Here is a 17763-nt window from a genome sequence, read left to right as displayed (position 1 = left end):
TGTTCACGTCGTTGGGAATGAACAAGCGTAAGTGATTCTTTTCTTTAACACGCTTGAAGAGTGCTGTATCTGCTGCTACACACACCCTCACCTGTCGCTACTCTTCAAGCAGCCTCTGTATAGCCTGAGAGGTTTCGACCTCTGTCCGCTCGCTACACTCTTCACGTCCTCCACTACAAAACATGGCTTCCCACCAAATGTCCCAGCTTTCACCTTCGACACGCACGTCAGAGGAGAAAGACGAAATCACACCAGCCCAGTCCACTAACGCGAGCACGCTGCATACTCGCAACCAATCCACCGCTTCAGGATACACGAATGAGAAGGTCGGGGCCACCCAAAACCCTTTCGCTACGCCCATCCATTCTGCCAACCCATCCTTCACAAACATACATAGCGCCTACGGTGCCTACAGCGGTCAACCAAAATATTTCCGCTCAAGACGGATAAAGAAGGAAGAAATCGAGAAGCCATGGCTCAAAGAGGGCAGAGATAGAGTGCAGAAATGGCAAACCATCATTCCCTTGCTAGGTCTCCTCATCGGCCTGTGCATCGGCGCGTACATGGTCTATGACGGCTGGACCTCCGTCCCCGTACACGACTACTGCATGGTCTACGAAGACGACTTCTCATCCGGCACATTAAACGAAGATGTCTGGACCAAAGAAGCCGAAGTCGGCGGCTTCGGCAATGGACAGTTCGAGCAGACTACCATCAATGATGAAAACGTCTACATCGAAGATGGACTGCTCACGATCAAGCCAACCCTGCAAGACGAAAATCTAATCACCCAAAACTCCGTACTCAACCTGACTCAAATGGGCATCTGCTCATCCGACGTCTGGAGCAATTGCGTCGCAGTGACGAACACCACAAACGGCACAATCGTCCCACCCACCAAAAGCGGCCGCATCTCCACCAAGAAAGGCGCAAAGATAAAGTACGGCCGCGTCGAAGTCGTCGCAAAGCTTCCCCGAGGCGACTGGCTCTGGCCCGCAATCTGGATGTTACCGGAGGAGAACACCTACGGCCAATGGCCGCTCAGTGGCGAGATCGATATCGCCGAGAGCAGAGGCAACAACCACACCTACCCCCTCGGCGGCAACAATGTCATCTCATCGACACTGCATTGGGGGCCTGACATGTCCAACGATGCCTGGTGGAGAACATACGGCAAGACCAACGCGCTGATGACAACATACACGGAGACATGGCATACCTTCGGGCTCGAGTGGAGTGAGAAGTACATTTACATGTACCTCAACAGCCGGCTCCTCCAGGTCATGTACAACAAGTTTGGCAAGCCGCTTTGGAAGCAGGGCGACTTCCCGTTGTCGGATCAGAATGGTACGGCGTTTGTTGACCCGTGGAGTCAGACTGGGAATCCTTCTACGCCGTTTGATCAGAACTTCTATCTTATTCTCAATATTGCTGTTGGGGGTACGAATGGTTGGTTCTTGGATGGCACGGCTGGTAAGCCGTGGGTTGATGCGTCGCCGACGGCCAAGCTGGATTTCTGGAAGGCAAGGGACCAGTGGCAGCCTACTTGGACTGATCCTAGTATGCAGGTGAAGAGTGTCAAGATGTGGCAGCAGAAGGGGTACAATGGATGTTGATCGTAGCCGCATTTCCTTTTGTATATGTATGGGACTTGGGTGGTCGTCTGGGCGGGTTCTCCTTAGCTGTTGTATTAGTATTCATTGGCGTAAGAGCACACATAGATCGCTGCTTTCGATGGTTAGGAAATGCATAGATGCCTTGAATGATGATCATATATCAGTTTTTTCTTTTCAATGTATTCAGTTCCTCCTGCCAACGTGATCGATCACTAGTCAGCAAAGTTGATGGCATGAAGTCATCACTACTATCGCTCCTGCATGTTGTAGATTCTATCAAGTGCTTGCCTCACCCTCCCACTCCATCGAAACAGTTTAACCGAAGAGAAGCAAATGGGGATCTTATGCTCATCTCCACTGGTTCAACCAAGATACATGCTAATTTAGTACCCAACCTTCGAAGAATGCTGGCACGTCAATCAAAGCTTCACATATCCTTTCAACCCCAATCCACCCAAGCAAGGCCTCCAGCCACAAATCCACAAAACACCTCCCACCCCCCTACCACTCCATCCTCCGCACCTCATCCAAAGTCCAATACCTCCTCACATTCTCCGCCCCCAACATCGCCACCTCCTCATCCAAATGCTCCCACAACACCTTCCCAAACGAATCCATAACCCCCCTCAACTCCTCCATCCGCAACTCCCTCTCCCCCTCTGACACCCCTTCAAATACTCCTCCAGCCGCACCAACCCCTCATGGATCTTCTCGTGCGCTTTAATGAGAACCTCGTCGTCTTTGAAGCCGGGCATGCGTGTGGCTAACTCGGGGAAGACGTGCTGCTCCTCGATGGTGTGGTGGATTGTGAGGTGCTGGCAGAGTTGGAGGCCGGTGTGGAGGAGGGTGCGGAGGGAGAGGCCGGGGGGTCGTTGGCCGGTTGAGGCGACGCGGTAGATTGTGTTCCAGGTGTGGCGGAAGTGGGTGTGCTGGGGGGTGTTAGTGAGCTTTCGAGGGAAAGCATGGATGGCGGAGGAGCAGTGCGGGCGTGAGGAGGACGAAGCGGAGGGCGTATACGGTAGGACGCATCTATCCGTATACAAGGATGGGTAGCTGCTTTAACTTACATAAGCATCCATGATAACAGCCAGCCGATTATACACGCGAAACTCGTCCGCCGAAAGCTTGGGAAGTTCTTCTGCCTTCTTCGGATCTGCTGGGCCTGCCTTTTCTAGGACGGGCATAGGGTTTTGCGTCTGTTGCGGAAGGGCGTCTGTCATGGTGGCGGTTGGCGTTGCCGACTGATGTGTTGCAGTAGTGGAGTGCTGAAGTGCCGGCACAACTGAACTTCTATGCAGTGGAAATGCTATACGCTTTGTGATCGAGCGCTGAGCTAGCGATAAGGCTGATCTCATGTAGGTACCAGTGGGGGTGGTCAGTAGTGGAATGCTAGATAGCGAGACAGCAATAATAAGTACTATCAGCCAGAGACGCATATGAAGTGGGCGTATTTGAGGAACATCTAGGTTCAGAAACGATTGGTAATGAGGTAGTACCTTGGTGGACAGATGGGAGAGTTTGATATCTGTATTGCCAGATAAAAGTCATCGTAATGTCTTCCGGGTCACGGTTCGAAATAGGCCGAGATCTCAGAAAATCTTTCGGATCAATCGTGATTGGCTGACATATCTATGTCAGCACGTGAATTGCCGGCCGAGAAGAATGACTAAGCAGCTTTGTGCCTTGCCTAGCCACACAGTATGCTGCGGATGGCCTGTGTTGCTTTTCCTCACGGCTTTAAGGGCAATCTCCTCATCGATGTTCCCTCAGCTCAATGGGTTCTGGCCTTCGGTTTGTGTCTGCTTGTGTCCCGTGTGACCCGAATGCTAGTAGCTGTTGCCCGGTACAGAAGCAAGGAGGAACACGGCCCCAGGTGCGAGTCTTACCCCAGTAACCAATGACTGTTGTCCAGAGTGAATATGGAACTGGTCGTCCTCATTGTAGCGTCGTCCTCCACAAGGACGATACCGAGTCTCCGATCTTCTCAAAGTACGGGCGCCCTCAAGCTCTCCGAGCGCACTCTTATCGTTCATGCTACCTCTCATGAAACCATCCTATCAGCATCAGCAGCCCCCTTCGGCACCCTCCCCTCTGCCAGATCCTTTTCAATGCGATCGATCTCCGCCATACTCTTCGCGTTCTGCAACATTTCCTGCACCCTCTTCTTCTCCGTGTCCGTCAACACAGCTCTAAACGCCTTCCCACCACCCGCACTGGGCACCCTCCCATTCGTCGCCGCACCGCTATCAACTATCTTACTCTTCACACCTCGTATCTTCATCGCCAACTCCGACGGCTCACTAATCGTCCCAAACAGCTCCTTAGCCTCCCTCCTCTCTAAATCGCGCACCCGTTCGTAATCAAGGAATCGCAGGCTCGGTATCGACCAAATCATGTAAAGTCTGTAGTGCTGCAAAATCGTCAGCATCCATCCCAAGCCCAGCCACGCCCTCAAAACCACCATAACATACCTCCCTCTTAACCACCGGATTATCCACCAACACCAAATGACACAACCGTCCACACCCCCTCAACCCCTCCAAATCACTCAACTCCCCCACCCGATTCCCCCCCAACATCAACGTCGTCAACCCCGGCACCTGCTCCCCCAACCGTCGGTCCACACTCGCAATCCTATTCCGTGCACACAACAACGTCCGTAACCGCGGCGAAAGCGGGAAATTCCCCAGACTCGTCAAGTCATTGTCTGTGAAATCGATCGCGTCGTGTTGACCTGCCACACCGAGGTTTTCTATCGTGGGGATTTTGTGGCCTATGCGCCCAGGGGATTTTGTAAGTCATGTCTGTGCTCGTGCTCAAGTGTAGTGTAGTATCTGTTCTTCACGTACCTCGGAGATCTAGCTCGCGCTCTTTGAGAGGGTTGAGGTAGGAGAGGGAGTTGTTTATTAGGTCGGCTGTTAGACGCATTTTGGCGGGAGTTTAGGTAAATGCACCAGCGAGGGTTGAGGTTTGCGACAATGCGCTGGACTTCGTGGGTGGTGTCTGTGCCTCAAGGACGACGGAGGAGATAAGGCGCACGAGGTATGATATGTATGACTTTATGTACGAGTAGGCAGATACTGCTTTGAGAGCCGAATGAATTATTCCGTGTCGCGCGTTGGAGTGATTTTGGTCGTGCTTCCTAAGGCAGCAACTGAAACTTTGAACCGCTACGTCATGCCTAAGAGAAGGGGCACCAGGTGCCTAAGGTACTCCGTACTAAAGCGCACCAGAGCGCTTATCGCCCCCAGAAATTCAACGTGATCTCAGCGGTTGTCGAAAAACAATTAGACCTCATCAAAAATGCTTCCTGTGCAACCGTATAGTTCACTCCTTCGAAGAGCTTTAACAATCTCTAAACATACGGCTCTAGCTTACCAAAAGTTATCAGTGGTTACATGTAGTACTAGACCGTGTTCTATAGCAATCTCACACATTTTTAGCATCGAATTGTGGTGGTTGTAGTTTCTTGAATCGTTGACCTTACTACGGGAAGCCGTACAACTATGTGATGAGGTCTATTGTTTTCCGACAACCGCTGAGGTGATGCAATACCTGCCACTCCTGCCCAAATTCATGTTTGATTCGTGCTAGAAAACGGTCATGTTGTTCTTGCAGGTGGAGGGCCCTTCGACAGAATACAAGCCTTGACGATACAATGAGCATGCCAGTATGTCCAAATGGTGAGATTGCTTCAGCACAATTGAGGATCTGCGCCAGCTCACGGAGCTAAAGCGTCAAAGATCATGTCCAGGTATCGCTACTAAATCGACCTTGTTCGCTCAAACATGCTTCGCGAGATTCTTCTCATCCACAGCCGTTCCCACACCGCTCACCGCACCAGAACTCGACCGTCTCTGACCTTCAGTAGCCAAACTCGGTTTTCGATGCTCACTATGCGCAACAAGACTTGCCTTCCGCCCCGCAACAGCAGCCTCAACATCAACCCCAGAACTAACACTCTTCCCCCTCTGCGCAGCCTGCACAAGCTCTGGGTTCTCCTCCTTCAGAATCGCATAGTTCTTCTCCGCCTCCCAGGCCCAGATACTATCCGATGCAAACAGCAGGTTCATCTCTTCGAGCGTACGCTGGTTCGATTCTGGGTAGAGAGCCCACACCATTGGAATTGTGATAACGTTGCAAGCCGCGAAGATGAATAGGGTGTACTCACCGATCGCCTCGAACATGACGGGACATAGAAGTGTGAGCCAGCCGTTGCCGATTGACCAGCCGACCACACCCCACGCGTTACCTTTGGCGCGGACCTCAAGAGGGAAGATCTCGGCTGGGTAGAGCCATGGGACGGTGAGCCAGCTGAAGATTGTTAGTCTTTGTGTTTCGACTTGAGCGGTCGTACTTACGTTGCTCCGAAGATGCATGTGAACAGGAAGACCATCGCCACTGCAGCATTCCCAGAGTTTGTCTTGAGGGACCCTTCAGATTCCCGGGCGAGCTTTGAGAGGCCGCCAGCGAGGAACAGCGCAATACCTTGGCCGACAGAGCCCCAGTACAGTGTCCATCTTCGGCCGATCCGATCAAGGGTGAAGACGCAGATCAGAGTTGCGAAACAGTATGTTATCGTATTTAAGCCCGCTATCCATTGCACCTCGCTGTTGGCAATACCCGCGAGCCGGAAGATAGTCGGTGAGTAGACTGTGACACCAGCAATTCCTACCCAGAATTAGTGCTGTACCGACAGAGATACCATCGCCCTTACCAATCCACTCCTGCATAATCTGAAGCCAAATCACCAACTGCACACGACGCCCGGTATGCAGCTTGCCACTTCCAATACCGAACAACATCTTCCAATACGGTTGTGCTTTAGCTGAGGTTCGCTCCAGCTCAACAATATTGCAGATATCTGCATACTCCGCATCGGCTCTGCCTACATCCTCGCCTGTCTCTCCTCGGAGACGCCCAAGGATGTATCGTGCTTCGTCGCCACGCCCAACCTTCGTGAGATACCTGGGTGATTCGGGGAACGCCCAGCATCCGATGAACAGGCCGATCAACATGATGATCTGGAAGAGGATTGGGAACCGCCACGTGAAGGCGGTCTCGCCATTGCGGTATTTGCTGGTTCCGTATTCCAGCCCTGTCCGAATGCATTAGTCAACCTGTAACGGCGCAATTAGTGTTGAGGAGGCTTACAATACGCTACTACAACGCCAAAAATATTCAGGGTAAATTCAATCGCCACGAACTGGCCACGGGAGGTGTGCTCGGATGTCTCAGTCGCATAGACAGGAACTATCGCGTTGAGTATACCTTGAAGGGGAACCGTTAGTTCTTTTCCATCGAAGAAGAGCTGCGCATTGCGATTGTGTGCCATACCTGTGCCAATACCATTAATCAGCCGTGCACAAATCATCCATTCATGGTTCTGTGCCGAGCCTTGAAGCGAAGCACCAAGAATTGCCCAAACAGCCCCGAAAGCAATGGTTCTGATCCGGCCCTGTTTGTCACCGAACCATCCGCCCAGGAAGGCGCCGACCAGGGTACCTAGGTAGTAGACCGCGACGATCCCGCCTTGAAGAAGGGAGTCGTAGATAATAGGTGAGCCGTCTTCTGGATTCTGTCGACCAAATCCCATGAGGGTGTAGTAGTCTTTGGCGTTGTTCACGCCGGCCATCATGCCTGGTGGTTGTCAGTAGGAGATAAACTGCACCGGGCAAGCGGACTCGCCTTGGTCATAACCAAAGAAAAAAATGCTCAAGCCTGCAAGAGCGTTGATCGCGATCAACAGCCCTCTCTTCTGGAGATGGTGTACCACGTTCCATCTTGGGATTTTGTCCATATTGATGGTGTAGTTGACGGTCTGCAGAAAACAAACTCTGCAGGACCTATTTGAGCGTTCCTCGTGGAATCCTGTTATGCGCTGTTGCTATGCGCTGAGAAGAAAGCTTCATATGTCGCGTGATATTCTTGTCGTTTTGTACTTGCCTCGTATCGAGCACACGGTCGCGATAGGAATTCTCACCGACCGTCTCCAGGGAATGACACCCCGGATTCTGCAGTAACATGCATCCCACCGGAGAGCCTAAGAACTTCACGATAAATCTGAGGTTGGTGACTGTGCCATTGCCGAGTGGTCTCCGAGTAGGAAGAGGAGTCGGCGTCTGACGATGCTTGCAAGCCTAAAGGCTAGTGCCAAAGTGGTAAGACTCGTGCTCGAAGAGGACTTGGCTTTCCACGAGCACCAATAGGAAACTTAACGGAGCGCATGATCGACACGACGTCACACCTTCTACTTCGGTGTGTTAGAGACCGAGCAGAAAAGTGCGGGTTATTACCATCCGGATATCACTTTGACCTTCTTGCCAGTTTAGCATACATCGAGGTCGCGTGGTCGATACTGTACGTGCTAGGTGGCTAAGCTGATGGCTATTCGACGCTAGATATGTATTCGAGTAGCTATAGTGCACTGGGGACCATATTAGCAATTCCAGAACCTCGCGCTGTCCGATCTCAAGCTGTCTCAAAGACTTGATCACGTTGAACAATTGGAAGCAGCTCCCAGATCAAATTTGAAAGGAATTCATTATACTAAAGAGGGTATCTTGTAATTGCCCGGATGCAACAGATATTTGAACGCTCAATCCAAATCACCTTGCTCGGTACTCCAACCACACCTGGTTTTATTGTCTTCGAAACGCCATCCCATACACCTGACGAGTCCTTTCTAGTAATTCCCCACTCGATGCTTCATGTACAGATAGCCAAGCATGTACACGAAATTCAAAATTGCCATAACGTGCAAGCGCGAACTCACAACAACCGTGCTCATGCCTCACAGCCAGATGCTTCAGGGCTAGTCGGGTAGAACCACGCTGCAACCGCAATAATGATGTACAGCATCATCAACAGCAAGCCTTCCAACCAATGACTCTTTCCATCCTGAATCAGATAATTCACCAGCAGGATCGCGACGAACATCATCGCAAGCTGAAAACCGTCAAAGTATAGTGTCATCTCGTTGCCCTTGCCCGCAATCCAGCCAATGACAACGACGAGTGGTAGAACGAGCAGCGCAATCTGCATCGATGAGCCGACTGCAACACCGATAGAAAGATCCATTTTGTCCTTGAGCGCGACGGAAACGGCAGTGAAATGCTCCGCTGCGTTGCCGACGATGGGTAACAGAATCAGACCAACGAAGGTCTTGGAGATACCGCTGGAGGTGCAGGTTACAGCGTTGATGGAATCGACTAGGAACTCTGCGTTCAGCGCAACGAGAACAGTAGCGGCCACGAGGGTGAAAATTGCGACGGTCAGGGAGAGCTGAGGAGTCTCTGGTTCGTCGTCGTCGACTTCGTCTTGCTCGGCGTTCGTTGGGGAAGATGTGGGAGGAGACTCGGTCATTGCCATCTCTGAGCCACGGCGATGGGCCAGAGACTTCAACTTGGTAACACCGGTCGCTGCACCGGCTCGCGACTTCCACTTGCTCTTTGATTCGTCGGTGAAACGAGTTTTGTTCTTTTCGCTAGGAGCAGTGTACATGCTGACGTGCGACTTGAGCTGGAAGAAGAGGTAGGCAGCATAGACGAGCAACAGGATGACAGCGGTAGCGTGCGACAGCTGAGGAACGCCACTAACGAGCGGCTGTTCGGACGTGGTTCTGTCAGTGCTTGTTTGTGCCCATGCCTCGAATGCGGTCGGAATAATCAGACTAGCGACTGCTAGGAAGAGGAGAGAGGATGCTGTCTGGGCGACTGTGGTATTGAAGGCTTGCTCGAGTCGGTTCCAGCCACCCAAGAAGAATGCCATGCCTAGGACCAGGAGTAGGTTGGACAGTATACTGCCAATAAGTGATGTTTGAACAATCAAGAATTGATTCTGGAATAGTGCGATGATGGAAACGATCAGTTCGACAGCATTACCGAAACTTGCGTTGAGCAGGCCACCCATGACCTCGCCAGTTCTCAAGGCTATCTCCTCGGTAGCATAACTCAGGAGACCTGCCAAAGGAATGATAGCAATGAAGTTGATGACGAAGATTGCGACATCGTTGATCTTTGCAAAGTGGACGGCGATACCGATGGGTGAGAAAATCAGGAGGACGTTGACCCATGAACCGAGGATGGTGGCTCGAAATTGACCCCAAAAGGTGAAGTGCGTTTCCACTTTCTTGTCTTTGCCGTTATTGTCGTCGACTTCCTTCTTCTTACCACCCAGAAAGCCAGGGATGTGGATGTTGTGTTTCTTGTCGGCAGTTTTCTCGGTGTGGTAAGCGGAGGTCGTAGTGCCATTGTTCAGAGGCACTTCTGTATATGGTGATGGCTCGGTTTGGCCTCGGTCGTATTCGTTCTTCTCTTCGGGGATGCCGTTATCAAGTTGATCTGGACTGTTGACCTTTGTTAGATCTGTCTCTGCGTCTCCTGGCTCGACGTTCCTCCGTCTCGATTGGGCGTAAGGGTCTGTCTGGGCGGGCCGCTGGTCATTCGTCCTCTCATCTCGACTTCCAGGCCTGTAGTCATCTGGCACTGTTCGCGTCCTCTCGATTCTGCCTTCTTCTGCTCGACTCATGTGACTGTTCCCTCGGTTTGGCTTCCATTTCGCAAATGGATTATTGGGGTCCTTCCACGCCTCCCTTCGCGCATCTGTCTTGATGTGATCTGTGGTTTGGTTAGTACCGGTACGATTGATAGTTGTAGATGTACCTACGCATCTTGATGTCCTATCAGACTGACTGACTTTTCGACCACTCTGATGGCAAAAGCGCAACTCAGTTGCGCAGGTAAAAGAGAATCAGGTAGTTGGCCGCAGTACGAGCAGGCGGTAAGCGTAACGACCGAAAGTGGTGACTGTTTACAGTAGAGACAACAGCGTAAATAGTTTGTACGTGTGTCTTGAGTGACGGGATTCTGTGTTTGAAACGTCAAACAACAACCTGAATCCCAAGGTTCTGGGAATGCATAAACAAGGAATGGACCGTTTATGCTTAAGAAGAGCGGTCGAAGGATGACGGAGTGAACGACAGCGTAGTAGAACGCATGAATTAGCAGGGAGTGATACCGAATGATTTGGCAAGTTTGGGCGCAGTTTCTGGCACTCTCCTATCGGATGAGAAGCTGGAAACGAGTTAGACTTTGGTATGGTGGCTAGGATCTGGGCGGTGCAGCAGAAATGAGAGGGAGAGCGAGTCAGAGCTCTCCTTGCAAGTGATAGTGCAGATCATACGTAGCCGGCAGTGGCTCGCACTATCCATCGACGGTTGATTTGTTCGCATGCAAGTCCTGCTGCCCCGGTAATATCATCGTCATCGATGCCATACTTGACACTGAATCCTGACTTCTACGTGTTGCATATGCGGGCGTTGTACACAGTGAAGATGATATGTATATCATTGCTGATCGACGAAAGGTTCGCCAAAGCGAAAAGATGCTTAAATACCTGAAGCTCCTCAATTCAAGCCTGCCAATTTGTGCCAATTTGCCAGCAAAGTGTGCTTAGCACAACCAAGCAAGCTGGGCGCTTGGCCATGGAAACACCCAAGCTAGCCTTCGCGTTCGCTTTTCTCTTCAAACACCGTCAACAATCAACACCTTTCGCATTTCAACGTCTATTGAATTGTCGCACAGCCCGAGATGCTGGCACTGTGTCACCATTACTGTTGCCATCCGCCTCGCTTATAGTACAAAGGACATTTCTGTTGAAAACTTGCTAGACTTGTCAGACAAGAGTGCAGCAACGTGCCATGATGTCATGTACATCTCGGCTAATCACACATCCTTGCCGATGAATGCCCCAGGCCATCAATCCAGGAACAAGCGACGCCACTTCTTGCTTGGACACAGCCACAACCATTGATGAGCTGGAATCATAGCGATTTTGTTGGCCACGGTCGTCGCCGAGTACGAGTACGAGAATTGTAACCGGTATGTGCGACTTGAAGGCGAGAGCAGAATGCGACCGATGATCTTGAATTCGCAGAAACATCGCACGAGTCACGACACGCAGGAACATAAGGGACCGCTGCACAGAGGAAGAAAAAAAGAGTAAATGTAATTTTGTATAGTGATATGTAGTATTGGATATGGTGAGACAGGCGATATATAGGAGACAGTCGGTACAGCAGTAGTGATCCAATGATTGTGCTCCGTTCATTGGACCCGAAAGCCAGCTCCAACTCATCGAAATTCACTGTTGCTCTGCGATATCATCTAGAGGGGTATGTATCACACTAATCCGCTCACCGACCAGGATACCCACAAAAAGGCCTCTCACCGTACCGATTATCATACGGATCGCAATCATGGCCCCACGGATCGTAGTGTGCGTTTCGAGCACTACTACTAGCTCGACTGGAACTTCTCCCAGGCTCAGCGTTATGCTTCAACTTGTGCTTGTGCGCATCCGGCGACCGCTCATACATCTCTCGGAAACTGCGACCGGTGTTGGCTCGCGGGTAATCGCGATACTCATTGCGTTCTGCACGGCTTGATGAGCGAGACGCTGAGGACGTTGCGTGACTTGAGTATGGAGATTTGGCTAAGAGACGCGACATGAATGTTGGAACTGCTGGGTTGATATTAGAGTCTTTGCGCTTTGGTTTGGAAGCCAATCTGACCTTACCGTATTCTAGCTTGGGGTCGCCTGTGTATCTTTCGGAGTGTGATGGGGAGTGTGAATGACTCGATCGAAGTGGGCGCGAGGTGCTCCGGTAAAGATAACGGTCTGGCATGTTAAGGGGATGGTTGTCTGAGTATTGCAACGAAGTCCTGAGTCGTTTCTGCTTGACTTGATGGTTCTGAACTGTGGAAGTGTCAATGTTGATGGTGACGACCGCGACCTGCACGACAGTGTTCTTAAGTTACTTGAATATATCTGCAGATTGATACATAGAGTATTGATTTCATGTGGGTGAAGCACGCATGCGCTGATGTCTCGGACAACTTTCGTATACAAAGGTAGGTAGACACCCTTCGTGAGACATCTTAGTGTAGAGCGACAATGCGCGCTGATTCAAATCTGCTCCTTCTCGCATTTATCACTTGACATCCTTTGTATAAAATTGTGACTTATCGCTGGCTTTGATGTACACCAGCTGCTGAGGCTTAGAAACAACCCTGCTGGTAAGTGTCAAGACTCCTTCGCACCGCTAGGAATCCTGGCACCTTTGAGTGCGTAGCTCGCGGTGACTTCCAACGCAAAGCCAAAGCACCTCGTATACCACCCAGCCGCGCAATGACTCCATTCAATAGCATGTGGCGCGTTCCGCACGAGGCTCCCGTCAAACCTCTCGGTTTTCGAGAAACACGTCTCCACCTCCTTGACATGTTCAAGCGTGCCCTCAACGAGAGCGTCATGCTCACCCTGGCCGAACATAACCGGCACTGTTATCTCGTTGCTATATGTCCGCCAGTAGCCGTTCCAAACCCCTGCGAATACCTCGGCGAGCTCCTCGGGTTTTATGGGATGGTCTTGCAGGGCGATCGCATCAAGAGCCTCAGTGGGAACGAGATTGAGCTCAGCTTTGTCGCACATGATCAGTCGCTTCCAGGCTAGCTTCTGAGAGGGGTCTTGGGGTGGTGGTGGAGCGTTGGCCGCTGAGCGACTGCCGCTGCCCGAGAAGATGATGCCTGCCAATGGGTACTTTGGATTCGGATCTTTGGCATGAAGACCGGCTGAGATGATGATACCTAGCGATCCTAGGCTGTGACCAAGAGGAAGGAGTGCTGTACATCGGTTTGAAACCCCGTACTTCCGCCACAATGCTGGGAAAAGTTCTTCGTGCTCGAATCTGCCAAGCTCTTTGTGGTACGTACTGCCGTCTGGCACGACGAGTGGCGTGCTGTCGAGGTAGCCAGGACGATTGATCGATATGACAGGTATTGATAACGAGGCAGCTGCGGTAGATGCTGTTAGGGAAGGTGAGACGTCGAAGTTGTGGGCTGTGCATGTGCCGCCATGAATGAGCACCATAAGCGGTCGGTAAGTGGGAGAAGTTGGGGAGATGTCTGGTAGATAATGAATGCCAGTGATAGTAATGCCGGATTCTAGCTCAAGGCGAAGAGGAGTGAACAATGAGTGCTTGTTCGAGGCCATCGTGTATTTCCTTTGAGGCGTACCGGTAATCGATATTGCAACGAGAACTCACTACAAGATAGGTTGGACTGGACATTCCGGTATATGTACTGAGCTTTCAGACTGAACCGACAGCCAACACCCTCCTTGGTGAGGGGTGGCCTTGGCCAAGACAGATCGGCCAGCAGAGAGCGGTGAACGGTTGGAAGACAGACCGTACGAAGAAAGTGATGGAGACCAGATGTCCTTCTGCTGTCACGACAGCGGTTATGACAATGGACGAACCACGAGTAGACCGGCTAGGGCAAAGCTTCATACCATTAGGCGACCAGGAACTAGCAGCACCCCGGATTGCCCAGGCCCTACTTACTCCTTCGGGTAGCAAGATCTCCGGTCACCTTCGACGGAAAGTTAGGGCAGAGCTGACCGGAGACATTCTTACCCGAAGGAATAATGTGAAGCTCTGATGCCATCACCATATCTGGGCACGTTACAGAGTGATACAGATCAGGCCAGCAAGCCTCGTAATGGACGTTGTCTGCCTCCAATACCGCCAGTGGATCTTCGTCCATTTGCCCGTGACTGCAAAGAACGGCCCCAAGGACAATTCCTCACGCTCAGCAGTTTTTCAAGAACGTACAGAGTAGCTCATTTTGAAGTGAATGGCCTTAACCTGGTCGCACAGTAGCTGAAAGCTGCTCGGTGTTGAAAACATCATCTCTTGTATCCTGTAATGTAGTTTTCCGGACGCTCCTTCCTCGACATCTCGCTAGTAGGTCTCGCAGGGCGGTAGGACTTGAAAGTAGGCGCCTTATCATTGGGCGGCGTTCACACTCAAAAAAGTACCGCTTTTGTCTCGTAACGGTATTTCATCGGAGGACGTACATCAGACACACATTCGTGGCAGTCTCTCGTGAATGCCTGCTATGGTCCCTTTTTCGTTCGAAGAGCTCAAAAACTCTGAAGGATTTTCCTGCGACCCTGCTGGTATCTGAGCAACATGTCGAACATGAGCTAGAGCACAGTCCGCGCGGGTGGCAAGGAACAGGCTGTGAGATACGAGCCAGGGGTGCTCCGTTGTGCCAATCGTCGACCATGACGTTCCTGAAGTGTTATATCCCATGTATCTCGCGTCGATCCACCCAGGTCCAGTGAAGCCAGCTCTTAGACTCCTTCATTTCCATAGCACAATTTGAGGTCCATCTGCTCGAATCTGGCGAACTCCCTTCCTCTGGATCCCGACACTGAGTCAACAGAGTAACGTCTTGTAGCAGGGTGACAAGCACCCTCACTACCCGACATCAACATGGCAGTTCTTAGGCTACGGATCACCAGAACAGATCTGCTGAATTGCTGCGTAATGGCTTGAGTGTGCAGCATGTGTTGCACAGACTCTCTTGGCAAGCCGTAGTTTCGTGGCATTGGCTTGCGCTTGCAGCGCACGAAATTGATCGTGTAGAGCGAACGCGGGTCCTGCGGGTGCGCGCAAGCTGTAGAGCGGGTTGCTCCCTCAACTCAGGGATTGTGGCAGCAAGGTAAGGACTAGCAATGATGCCACAACCAGCCCGTCGCAGCGACAGCTCTGAATCGGAGTGTTGAGTTGTGTAGTGATACATTGCCCGAGGAAACTGTCGATGGTCACACAGTCCTAGGGACTCGTGCCTGCGCTGGAGCAAACAGCACATATGCGATCTGCGCAGTGAGAATTGTTGCCGCCCGTAGCATTTCACGCGGGGCTTGGCGCTCCGTGAGGTTTGGCAATCTCCGTCCAGAATATGATCGTGGGCGTACTGTAGGTTATGCTTCCCAGTGAGGAGCGGCGTACTCCCGAAACCAGGATCTGTACTATCCTGAACGCATCATAAGACCAGAAATCTGGATGTGTCCCGATCATTCTCAATATGTAGCTTCTCAAGATACTGGAAGTTTCCTGGTCATGAAAGGGCTCACTGTCCGGACCATGCTTATAAGTGCCAGGGGAACACTTGAGCAATGGATATCAAAGCTGACCTCAGATATCGCCTGTTTTCTCCAATTCTTTCCAAGGAGGACACCACTATCGTGGAAAGCGTGTCCGAAAACCTGTTGGCCTCTGTGGGTTCTCCTAATCCCTTTCTCGATACTTAGCGCACCTGCATGGCACAGGTAACGTCGTACAGAAGCTCGGAGCAGATTGGGCCGTGCATGTCGAGAACTGGGCAGTTCCCAAAGACCTTATTAAGAACGTGGATAAGTGGTTGTCGTTGCTTAGGAACTTACATATCGCGAACGTATGACCTTGGGCAATTGGGCTGGTTCACCGCCGCAGGCGACCAGCCGGGATCAAGATACATACAAGAAGCCGCAAGACTTGCCTTTAGATGCGCGATGCAAGGTTTGTGTACGACTAATAATGTCGTATGGCTACATCCGGCACGAAACGAGCAGGAGAAAGGACAGGAGGCACTAAATTTACATTGTTGCTCAGGTAGATATATAGAATGCGATCGAATACCTACTATCCACTGGGTGGAATCAAGAAAACAATACGTGCCTAGATATGCATGCATCGCTCGAGGCCGCGCTGCCGTCTAGGAGCCTTCCATCTCGTGACAATTCTCTCTGTGCGGCTGGTTCTACCACTTGAACAAATCGACCACCCGTACATCCTGTCTATGTTATACCTGAAAAGCCAGAGATTAGAATAAGCTGGTCCTCTGCACATAAACGAGAGTGAGCACAATCCCTATGTATGCCTGCTTCCTCAGTCAGACGACGTATTGTAGTTCTGAAACACGCCGAGTGCAATAATGTAGAAAACTCGGCGTTCATCTTGCGGGATTCGAACACGCAGCCAAAACAGCAAAACTTCAATCCAGCAGCAGGGACGCATTGCCCTACTCACGCTCTGCTCGCCCTGAAGGGTCCACGGCTCGCCCACACCACTGTCCACCCGGACTGGCATTGAAGAACTTCGAGCGTGATGCAAATGAGTGCCAGTGGTGCGCTTGATGTAGATCTTGCGGCCGGCATTGGCAAAATGACAAAAAATTATTCTCATCACCGGACTCGAACACCCTCCTCCAAAATAGCAAAACTTCAACCCAGCAGGTCAGGACTTATTTGTCGGCCTGACCATCCACCTGCGCCTCCTGGAGGATTTGCAAGTTGACCCCCGGCCTCGACCACCGGGGACTGTGAAGAAGAAACACCCTCGCAAGAGGGGACTGTTGTCCGCCAATCGCGCTAACACGGGTATTTTTTACACTCAACGAGTCGCCTCGTATTCGGTGGCAGAAATTATGCACTGAAAGTATTTGAGGGTTTGGTGGGGCAGGCGCGGTGCAGATTGTGGTAGCCTGGGGAGCGCCCGCTGGGCGCCAAACGTCATGTCTGTGGGCTTCTGTTGAGAGCTTGCAAGCGCTGAGATATGGGCTTTGTTGTGTAATGTGTTGGTTGCTCCTTACGATGGACTTGACTTATGCCCGAACCTATTCTTCCACCTTTGCCCGCAATCGTCATGCTCGTATGCGCATCGGCCTCTTCGTTTGTGCTGTACTTAACTACATCGGGTATACCTCCACGACGTCCGACAATGATGAGTCCTCTTCTACCTCCGAAGTTTCGGTCGCTGCTAGGTCTGGTGGATATCCTGGTGTGCTTCATCTACATATGCTGGCAATTTTAAAGATTTGGTTGCAACACTCAGATTGTGCAAAGGAATAAGAAGCTGGGAAGCTGCTAGGTTTCGTGATAGGGGGAGCTCTGAAGGCTCGATGGAGGCAGTGACTGGAGATATCGCAAAGGTGGGATCGAGCGATCAAAGTATTCGGATCGTTGACTATATCTAGTAATTTGGTCTTGCTGAACCTATTTGCACTAGCACAACTGGACATAAGCTCAATGAGCCTTTGGAAGAGCCTCAGGTTGGGCGGTGCGAGTGCATTAGGGAGCCTGTGGTCTTGATCTCTACCTAGGGGCAGGAAGTAGGCTGCTGACACAGGTGGTAATAGGCGTCATGGCGTCTTCTGTAATATCTCAATTCGGCTGTTCAACAAATGGCTGTGGAGGATACATAGCGTAGAGCGCAGGCGTACACCAGACAGCCATTGAGTCCTCTGTACAGCGCGGCTTTCCA

General features: G+C 51.4%; 6 protein-coding genes across 6 annotated transcripts; 1 reads left to right on the top strand and 5 right to left on the bottom strand.

Annotated features, from left to right (window-relative positions):
• Positions 1 to 182: 182 nt before the first annotated feature.
• PMZ80_001637 (uncharacterized protein) lies at positions 183 to 1616 on the top strand (the record flags this gene model as incomplete). Its single annotated transcript, XM_064870080.1, has 1 exon — positions 183 to 1616. The coding sequence occupies one exon, from the start codon at positions 183 to 185 to the stop codon at positions 1614 to 1616; it is 1434 nt and encodes a 477-aa protein (XP_064735577.1).
• Positions 1617 to 2242: 626 nt separating this feature from the next.
• On the bottom strand, positions 2243 to 2836 carry PMZ80_001636 (uncharacterized protein; the record flags this gene model as incomplete). The annotated part of the gene is made up of 2 exons (XM_064870079.1): positions 2243 to 2545; positions 2684 to 2836. The coding sequence occupies 2 exons, from the start codon at positions 2834 to 2836 to the stop codon at positions 2243 to 2245; spliced, it is 456 nt and encodes a 151-aa protein (XP_064735576.1).
• Positions 2837 to 3657: 821 nt separating this feature from the next.
• On the bottom strand, positions 3658 to 4544 carry LEA1 (U2 snRNP complex subunit; the record flags this gene model as incomplete). The annotated part of the gene is made up of 3 exons (XM_064870078.1): positions 3658 to 4026; positions 4088 to 4389; positions 4466 to 4544. 3 exons carry the CDS (start codon positions 4542 to 4544, stop codon positions 3658 to 3660), a joined length of 750 nt encoding a protein of 249 aa, XP_064735575.1.
• An 854-nt stretch (positions 4545 to 5398) lies between these two features.
• PMZ80_001634 (uncharacterized protein) lies at positions 5399 to 7254 on the bottom strand (the record flags this gene model as incomplete). The annotated part of the gene is made up of 4 exons (XM_064870077.1): positions 5399 to 5930; positions 5978 to 6287; positions 6334 to 6714; positions 6771 to 7254. The coding sequence occupies 4 exons, from the start codon at positions 7252 to 7254 to the stop codon at positions 5399 to 5401; spliced, it is 1707 nt and encodes a 568-aa protein (XP_064735574.1).
• Positions 7255 to 8402: 1148 nt separating this feature from the next.
• Positions 8403 to 10287, bottom strand: PMZ80_001633 (uncharacterized protein; the record flags this gene model as incomplete). The annotated part of the gene is made up of 2 exons (XM_064870076.1): positions 8403 to 10234; positions 10284 to 10287. The coding sequence occupies 2 exons, from the start codon at positions 10285 to 10287 to the stop codon at positions 8403 to 8405; spliced, it is 1836 nt and encodes a 611-aa protein (XP_064735573.1).
• A 2414-nt stretch (positions 10288 to 12701) lies between these two features.
• Positions 12702 to 13667, bottom strand: PMZ80_001632 (uncharacterized protein; the record flags this gene model as incomplete). The annotated part of the gene is made up of 1 exon (XM_064870075.1): positions 12702 to 13667. The coding sequence occupies one exon, from the start codon at positions 13665 to 13667 to the stop codon at positions 12702 to 12704; it is 966 nt and encodes a 321-aa protein (XP_064735572.1).
• Between the last annotated feature and the right edge of the window lie 4096 nt (positions 13668 to 17763).

Source organism: Knufia obscura (assembly GCF_036327395.1).
Source record: "Knufia obscura strain CCFEE 5817 isolate CBS 148926 chromosome Unknown scaffold_1, whole genome shotgun sequence".
In the NCBI taxonomy this organism is placed as follows: Eukaryota; Fungi; Ascomycota; class Eurotiomycetes; order Chaetothyriales; family Trichomeriaceae; genus Knufia; species Knufia obscura.
Note: the sequence above shows the minus strand (reverse complement) of the source record. Positions and strands in the feature narration are given on the sequence as shown.